General features: G+C 51.6%; 1 protein-coding gene across 1 annotated transcript in view; it reads right to left on the bottom strand.

Annotated features, from left to right (window-relative positions):
• Positions 1 to 6,654: 6,654 nt before the first annotated feature.
• The window catches only part of kcna1b (potassium voltage-gated channel, shaker-related subfamily, member 1b), a 2,953-nt gene continuing 257 nt past the window's right edge, over positions 6,655 to 9,350 (bottom strand). Inside the window, 3 exon segments of the mRNA XM_003979611.3 lie at positions 6,655 to 7,611; positions 7,613 to 7,765; positions 7,767 to 9,350. The exon segment at positions 7,767 to 9,350 is cut by the window's right edge and continues 257 nt beyond it. Coding sequence (XP_003979660.1) covers positions 7,273 to 7,611; positions 7,613 to 7,765; positions 7,767 to 8,768 — 1,494 coding nt within the window. The 5' untranslated portion in view covers positions 8,769 to 9,350 and the 3' untranslated portion in view covers positions 6,655 to 7,272.

Genomic DNA, 9,350 nt, shown 5'->3' with positions numbered 1-9,350 from the left:
TGAGTTTAAGAAGTCTTGACAGCAGATGCCTGCATGATAACGCGAACATGTGCGAGCGGAGCGTCAAGGACGCCGCCGCTCACGTGTCTGTTAGAGTCACAGTTTCCTCCCGCAGATTAAAACGGTGGCGGCAGAAAAGGCTCATGAAAGGACACACACACGGTGACCCCCCCACACACACACGGTGACCCCCCCCACACACGGTGACCCACACACACACACGGTGACCCCCCCCACCACACGGTGACCCCCCCCCCCCCCCACACACACACACGGTGACCCCCCCCCACACACGGTGACCCCCCCCCCACACACACGGTGACCCCCCCCACACACGGTGACCCCCCCCCCCACACACACACGGTGACCCCACACACACACACGGTGACCCCCCACACACACACACACGGTGACCCCCCCACACACACGGTGACCCCCCCACACACACACACACACGGTGACCCCCCCCCCCACACACACACACACACGGTGACCCCCCCCCCCCACACACACACACGGTGACCCCACACACACACGGTGACCCCACACACACACACGGTGACCCCCCACACACACACACACGGTGACCCCCCACACACACAGTGACCCCCCCCCACACACACACACACACACACGGTGACCCCCCCCCCCCCACACACACACACACGGTGACCCCCCACACACACAGTGACCCCCCCCCACACACACACACACACACACGGTGACCCCCCCCCCACACACACACACACACGGTGACCCCCACACACACACGGTGACCCCCCCACACACACACACATGGTGACCCCCCCCACACACACACACACACACGGTGACCCCCACACCACACACGGTGACCCCCCCCACACACACACCGGTGACCCCCCCCCCACACACACACACACACAGTGATTCCCCCCCCACACACGGTGACCCCCCCCACACACACACACACACACGGTGACCCCCCCCACACACACACACACACACGGTGACCCCCACACACACACGGTGACCCCCCCCCACACACACACACACACACACACGGTGACCCCCCCCCACACACACACACATGGTGACCCCCCCAAATACAGTGTTTTCAATCAGATGTGTCAGTGTTGGAGCAGATGATGCTGGGGGGGGGGGGCATCGTGATGCGTTCAGGTGCCAGCACTGACGGGAAAAAGGAGGTTTGTGTCCTGACAAACGTCTGAACCCGTCCAAGCGTGAAGCGCCTGTCAGTGTCAAGATGGCAGCATTTGTATCTCTGTGAGGACCGGCCGTCACTCTGCATCACCTTCATCTGGAATCAGCTGCTGGAGGTTAAAGGTCATTTCAGCCAGGGAGGGGGGCACAGGAGGTTTGACCCACAGACGACAGCACAGACGCAGGTGAAACACCAAAACACCAAATATGGACCAGATTATCTGTGTGCTCGTCTGAGTCTCCTCAGTTTAACACGGTGATGAGACGCAGACGAGCAGATTATCAAGAGGATTATCAGCACACACACTCTCACACACACTCTCACACACACTCTCACACACACTCTCTCACACACACTCTCACACACACTCTCTCACACACACTCTCACACACACTCTCACACACACACTCTTCCACACACTCTCTCACACTCTCTCTCTCTCCCACACACTCTCACACACTCTCTCTCTCTCCCACACACTCTCACACACTCTCTCTCTCTCCCACACACTCTCACACACTCTCTCTCTCCCACTCACTCTTATACACTCTCTCTCTCCCACACACTCTCATACACTCTCTCTCTCTCCCACACACTCTCACACACTCTCTCTCTCCCACTCACTCTTATACACTCTCTCTCTCCCACACACTCTCATACACTCTCTCTCTCTCCCACACACTCTCATACACTCTCTCTCTCTCCCACACACTCTCATACACTCTCTCTCTCTCCCACACACTCTCATACACTCTCTCTCTCCCACTCACTCTCATACACTCTCTCTCTCTCCCACACACTCTCATACACTCTCTCTCTCCCACTCACTCTCATACACTCTCTCTCTCCCACTCACTCTCATACACTCTCTCTCTCCCACACACTCTCATACACTCTCTCTCTCCCACTCACTCTCATACACTCTCTCTCTCTCCCACACACTCTCGCACACTCTCTCTCTCTCTCCCACACACTCTCACACACTCTCTCTCTCTCCCACACACTCTCTCTCTCACACACACACTCTCACACACTTTCACTCTCTCTCTCACACACACTCTCACACACTCTCTCTCTCCCACACACTCTCACACACTCTCTCTCTCCCACACACTCTCACACACTCTCTCTCTCTCCCACACACTCTCACACACTCTCTCTCTCCCACACACTCTCTCTCTCCCACACACTCTCACACACTCTCTCTCTCTCTCCCACACACTCTCGCACACTCTCTCTCTCTCCCACACACTCTCACACACTTTCTCTCTCTCTCTCACACACACTCGTTTCCAGCATTTATATCTGGAATCAGGCAGAGGATGGAGAGAACAACAGCACCGAACTGAAAAATCCTGGCGGGACCGTGGGCCAATCACCAGCCTCCACTGATCACGAATCACACCTCCAGCTTCTACACACACACACACACACACACTCACAGACACACACACACACTCACAGACACGTACACACAGGTATGATGTATGAGATGGGTGATGGATGTTAGAATTGTTAACGACCCCCCCCTGGAAAAAAACGGCACAAATTACATAATGACCCCTAAACCAGACGGAAGCTGCTGCAACTGTGTGTGTGTGTGTGTGTGTGTGTGTGTGTGTGTGTGTGTGTGTGTGTGTGTGTCTGTGTGTGTGTCTATGTGTGTCTGTGTGTGTGTGATATTAAGCTTTTTCCTTTTATTTCAGATTGAATGCATGTGATTTATCCTCACACACACCAGACATAACCAAAATGGTTTCTGGTGATACCGACACACACACACACACACACACTCATATACGGGCGCGCGCGCATGTTTGCATCAGTGGTTTCTCTGAAGCTGACCTCTTACTCGATGGCGCCACCTGGAGGTCACAATCCCCCTCCTGTCACATCGGATTTGATGATTTATTCCTCTCCTCTTTCTCAGCACTTCACCGTTACCATGGTGACCCCTCAGGCTGTTGCCAGGGCTCGTCTCCGCAGTGATGTGATGGTTTGCTCTCACTTGAGGTAATTTCACCAGCAGCCACCGGGCGGCGCTGCTTGACAACCCTGAACGGACGTGCTCTTATTTTGTATTTCTACAGTGTTGAACTCTTGTTTAACTTCCGGTTGTGCTGTTAGAGGAAGATATTTGTTCTAACGCAGTTTTAAATGTTCTTTTTTCTGAGGCAACACTAAATAAACCATTTCATATTTACAGCTTTAAATCATTTTACTGAAAATAAAACCTTTTCTTTAATGTGTGCATGAGGATAACTGGTCACATGACCTCCCTGACAGTTGTGTTAGCATTAGCATTAGCAACCACATTAAGTTGAAGCATCAGTTTGATTAACGTTGCTGTTAGCAGTAGGCTAAAGCTAGTCGATCCGGAGGTGATGGTGGCTGTAGACATCAGCATCATTTCCATGAGGTGGACACTTATTCCTTTCGTCTTTACTTTGTCTAATTCCCTGTTGTCACGGCGATTCAGCACCCGCTGCCAGGCCCCCGGCGCTCGCCGCCTGTGTGAGCACATACGATAGGACCAGACCGGAGACCCGGGACAAAAATAGGAGCTGTGAATAATTTGAGACGTCTTCAGGACAAAAGGACAGTTTGGATGTCTGACGACCAGGGAAGTTTCCAGAAGGTCAGAGGAACCATCGCTGCTCCTGTGAGTCTGTATCAGACACACACCACCCGTTGAACCGACCTTTGACCCGAAGCTGCTGTTGTTCCGGGCCGATGGCTCGACCCAACTCAAGACGGCGGCTGCACCAAACCGGCCAATCAGCTCACGGCTCAGCGGTCGTGGCTCCGCCTTTCAAAGGATCAATTGATCAACAGACTTCAGAACAACAGATCTACCAGGAGGCGGAGCTTGTCAGCCAAACATGACAGTAAAAGCACCACACACACACACACTCACACACATACACACACACACACACACACACTTACACTCTCACACACACACACTCACTCACACACTCATACACTCTCACACACACACACCCTCACACACACACACACGGTGATGATGATGGTGATGATGATGATGGTGATGATGATGGTGATGATGATGGTGATGATGATGGTGATGATGATGGTGATGATGATGGTGATGATGATGATGATGTGTGTTCTTAATGTGGGAATTAGTTATAAATTAGACAACTGTAGTTTTGTGTTTTACTTGAAAACTTCAGTCTGATGTGGTGAGCAGGTGGAACAAATGGGGGCGGAGCCAAACAAGTGTGTGTGTCTGAGTGTGTGTGTGTGTGTCTGAGTGTGTGTGTGCGTGTGTGTGTGTGTCTGTCTGAGTGTGTGTGCATGTGTGTGAGAGTGTATGTGTGTGGGTGTGGGTGTGTGTGTCTGAGTGTATGTGTGTGTGTGTGTGTGAGAGTGTGTGTGTGTGGGTGTGTGTGTGTGTGTGTCTGAGTGTGTGTGTGGGTGTGTGTGAGTGTGTGTGCGTGTGTGTGAGCGTATGTGTCTGAATTTGTGTGTGTGGGTGTGGAGGCGAGGTGTCTGCGCATGTGTGCTTCTGTGTGTGTGTGCATGTGAGTGCGCGCCCATGAGTGTGTGTGTGTGTTCTCAGCCTTCCTGAGCTGCTGTACAGTCATATTCTTAGAACAGTCAGAATAGAAGGTGTGACTCAGACTGCAGCTCAACAACACACACACCCACACACACACTCAGACACACACACACACACACACACACACACACACACACACACCCGAACACTCACACTCAAGTTTAGTCTTGTTTGACTTTTGTCAATTTTCATTTTTGACATCAACTTTTATTTTCTTCTCAGTAAAAATATCAAATATTTCCAAATAAAGATTAGCAGGAATCAGCTCGTCGGCTAAATGAGCCCAGTTGTAGATCAAAGGATCAACGCTGAAAGAACAAAGGACGGATGGTTTTCAGATTTTATTGATCATTTTCATGAACTCAGAATGGAGACGAACGTTTCAGGTTACAAACGGACAGAAACTTAAATTCTATTTCACAGGAGGACGAAACCAGTTCAGGAGGATGAAACCAGTTCGGGAGGATGAAACCAGTTCGGGAGGACGAAACCAGTTCGGGAGGATGAAACCAGTTCGGGAGGATGAAACCAGTTCGGGAGGATGAAACCAGTCTGGATGAGATGATGGAAGAAAACAAAGTGTCCCCAAACCAAAGACTCATGCAGACATTAAGACACTTCCTGTTTGGACTTGCCACCTTCATCCTCGTCATCTTCATCACGTTTTTTGAGGTTTCTGATTTTCTTTATTTTTTTCTTCGAAAAATATCTGGAGGCTTCAACAGGAAGAGCTCGTCACACTTTAGTTCTGTACAACTACAAAGTTCAGCCGTCACGTGTGAAGGTAAGACTCACGATCTCCTCTAACTTTAACCTAAATCTCAAAGTTGGTCCACGTATGAAAAATAAACTCTGAACAATGTTCCACAAGTCAAACATGTGACTGAACCTTCAGATCCTGATCAGCCACAACAGCCTCGCATCAGGGGGCGGAGAGTTTCTCTTTGATGATGTCACAGATCAAAGGTTTGTCTGATCTGTTCCAGATTGTGTCACTGATGGTTTCCTGTTGCATTTTGTCGTTGGACAGTTAATTTTTTATCTTAATCAACTAGCTGAGGTTAAATACCTGATGCATCACTAAAGCTCTTTATGTAGCTTAGCTAGCTAGTTGCTGCGTGTTGTGGAATTTTCAGATCTCTGTGCAGAGTTGTCATTAGCTAATCAGTGCTAGCTGTGTTAGCTGTCGGACCTTGAGGTCGGGGTGAAAACACACTTGGGCGCTTGTTCCTGCTGCATCTTTGGTGGCAGTAGAAGAAGCTGCAGTCGAGGCACTTCAGTTACTCTAAAACGAGACGGACTTCAAGGCACCAGAAGCTAATTCTAGATCAGATCCATGAAGTGTGTTCAGGAACTGCCCTTTTTTCTTTTACCCATAAACACAGACAGAACTACAACCGGGGACACAAACACAGGTGATGTCTTCATCATGCTCTTCATCATCAAGGACTGAATCTGTCCATAAATGAAAAATGGAATTTCTGAAGTCATTTTTAAATGTTCTATAAAAGCATCGTCTTCATCGCGCCACAACTGGAAGCATTTTAAAACTATCATGCACATCATGAGTTTAAACATCTGTTAGAATGAGGCTGTGGTGCTTTTATTTTGACATGCTCTTAAAGTTCCTCTTCCTTTTATCCACATTCAGCACAGAAAAGCAAAAAAAGAATGAAGCAGCGTTTAAGCGTGAGTCTGCGGGCGAGAAGATTCCGTAACTCTCTGAGACTGAGGTAACATTTGGAGCATGCCGATGAAAGACGGAAAAGTCTCCACATGCTTCAGCGTAAAGGAGCGTTGCATCATGGGAAACCTGCAGCAGCCATCCTCTTCAAGGCCCGACTCACCTCTCGGTCCTGATAAGGTGCCAAAAGATCCACCAAAGTCACCCAGCAACTACATCCAGCAGGTGAAAACAGAAGGTGGCCAGCAGGTGGCGACGCGTCCACAGATGAGCCTCGTTCCACCATCGCTGGCAGGACGTCGCGGCGGCGTGGAAGACAGTTGCAGTCGGACGCTTAGGTCCTCACCAACGTCACGATTCTCCCTTTTCCAACTGGAAGTTTCTTAGAAACTGAATGGACGCTAACTGATGGAGCCTCGTCCCAACACGGCGGAACGCGTCAACCCTCTGAACTCGGTGTGGGCGGAGACACACCGCTGGCCAATCACAGCTCCGGCTGGATGCTAGCGCTAGCGTCTCATCTCAGTCAGAAAATTCATTCTTTTTTCGGTTTTCTCAAAGATTTTAGACGTTACAGTAATAAAAATGTGGTGAAAACCAAATAAATCTGAACAAAGCTTTCGTTATTGTTCAAACCAAATCCAGCAGACAGAGCTGAAACATCCCATAGTTCCCCTCAGCGGCCTGATTCAGACTCTTAAGTTAAGTTAAGTTAAGTTAACGCTTCACCAGTGAAATGGAGAAACCTGTCCTGGACCTTGTACAATATTTACAGCGGCGGTGCCTTCAGGCGCCTCCTCACACGTCGGTCAGCAGCTTCACCTTATTGACGCAGTTCTGGCTCGGGCCCGTGCAGTTGGCCGTCCGCAGGTTCGCCTCCCGGAAGTTGTCGATGCTGTTGTTCATGTCCTCGTCGATCTCCATGTACTCTGACTTGCTGACAAGGGAGGAGCTCCGGCGGCTGGAGTTGCTGTCGGACGCCAGGTTCTGGTGGCTCACGTTGAGCAGCTGCGCCTGCTCCTCCCCGTCCGTCTCGCGGTGGTAGAAGTAGTTGAAGTTGGACACGATGACCGGAACCGGAAGCGCGATGGTCAGCACGCCGGCGATGGCGCACAGGGAGCCCACGATCTTCCCCCCCGATGGTGACGGGGTACATGTCCCCGTAACCCACCGTCGTCATGGAAACCACGGCCCACCAGAAGGCGTCGGGGATGCTGGTGAAGTATGAGTCCTTGTCTTCGGCCTCAGCGAAGTAGACGGCGCTGGAGAAGAGGATGACTCCGATGAAGAGGGAAGAAGATGAGCAGGCCCAGCTCACGCATGCTGGCCTTGAGAGTCTGACCCAGGATCTGGAGCCCTTTGGAGTGTCTGGACAGCTTAAAGATCCGGAAGACCCGGACCAGACGGATGACCCGGAGGATGGCCAGAGACGTGGCCTGCTCGCCGCCCCCCTTCCCCTCTTTGTTGCCCTCGTCGGCAAGCTCCGTCCCAAGAGTGATGAAGTAGGGGATGATGGCCACGATGTCGATGGTGTTCATCATGTTCTTGAAGAACGCAGCTTTGCTGGGACACGCAAAGAAGCGAACTATCAGCTCGAAGGAGAACCAGATGATGCAGAGCGTCTCCACGATGAAGAACGGGTCCGTTAGGATGTTTGGTTTGTAATAAATGGTGGTGTTTCCTGTTGTCACATGAATGCGCTCGCTGAGGTCCTCCTTCAGCTCCGGTAACGTCTCCAAGCAGAAGATGACGATGGAAATGAGAATGACCATCACGGAGACGATGGCGATGCCCCGCGCCGGACCCGAACTCTCCGGATGCTCGAACAGAAGCCAGACTTGCCGCTGGAACTCATTATCCGGCAGAGGTCGCTCCTCCTCTCGGATAAAGCCCTCGTCTTCACGGAATTTCTCCATGGCCTCCATGCCAAGTTCGTAGAACTTGATCTCCTCTGAGAACATGTCCAAAGGGACGTTGACTGGCCGCCTCAGCCGACCGCCGGACTGGTAGTAGTACAAGATGGCATCAAAGCTGGGCCGGTTCCGGTCAAAGAAGTACTCGTTCCGCAGCGGATCGAAATACCGCATCCTCTTCCTTGGGTTCCCAAGGAGGGTCTCCGGGAACTGGGCCAGGGTCTTCAGCTGGGTTTCAAAGCGCAGACCCGAGATGTTGATGACCACGCGCTCGCAGCAGTCGTGGTTGTCGTGTTCATCGTCGTCAGGCGGGTACAGATCCTGGTGGTGACCCGGCAGGGTGGAAGTCTCGTCCATGTTCTCTGTGGAGACCACGGTCATCCTTGACGGAGGAGGAGGAGCTACGGCGAAGAGCAGCGGGGCAGGGAAGGAGGAGCCTCTAACGAGGCCCAAAGATCAGCAGCACCATCATCATCCTCAGCACCATCATGACCACCTTCCTCTCAGCGTTGACCATCTTCACCTGCAGAGGAAGCACCGGCGCCGTCAGCAGCAGAACATCAGCTGCTTGTTGTTGATCGGACACACAAGCCAAGTTGTGAGGACCAGCAAAATGTCCTCACTTTGTTGGTAGAATGCGGATGTCGGCACTCAAACACGCACGCGCTTGCCTTTTCAATAACGTCCTATAGATGTTGCAGAAGTTCCATTCTCACCTGCTTCTGGACCAGAACCTCCGTGCGTCGCTTCACCGTCTGTGAAATATTGATGCAGGTTGTTGGTGAACCAACATCGTCCTGGTGTAGTTTTACAGCCGCGATCAGAAGAGCAGCGGGAGGAAGAGGAGGAAGAGGAGGAAGAGGAGGAAGAGCTCCGCAGCGCGGAACCTGACCGCATCTATCACTGCAGCCGTCTGGAGGACAGGACGAGCGTTACTGAGGATCCGTGGTCCCACAGAGGCGG

Source organism: Takifugu rubripes, chromosome 18, assembly GCF_901000725.2.
Source record: "Takifugu rubripes chromosome 18, fTakRub1.2, whole genome shotgun sequence".
Classification (NCBI taxonomy): Eukaryota; Metazoa; Chordata; class Actinopteri; order Tetraodontiformes; family Tetraodontidae; genus Takifugu; species Takifugu rubripes.
Note: the sequence above shows the minus strand (reverse complement) of the source record. Positions and strands in the feature narration are given on the sequence as shown.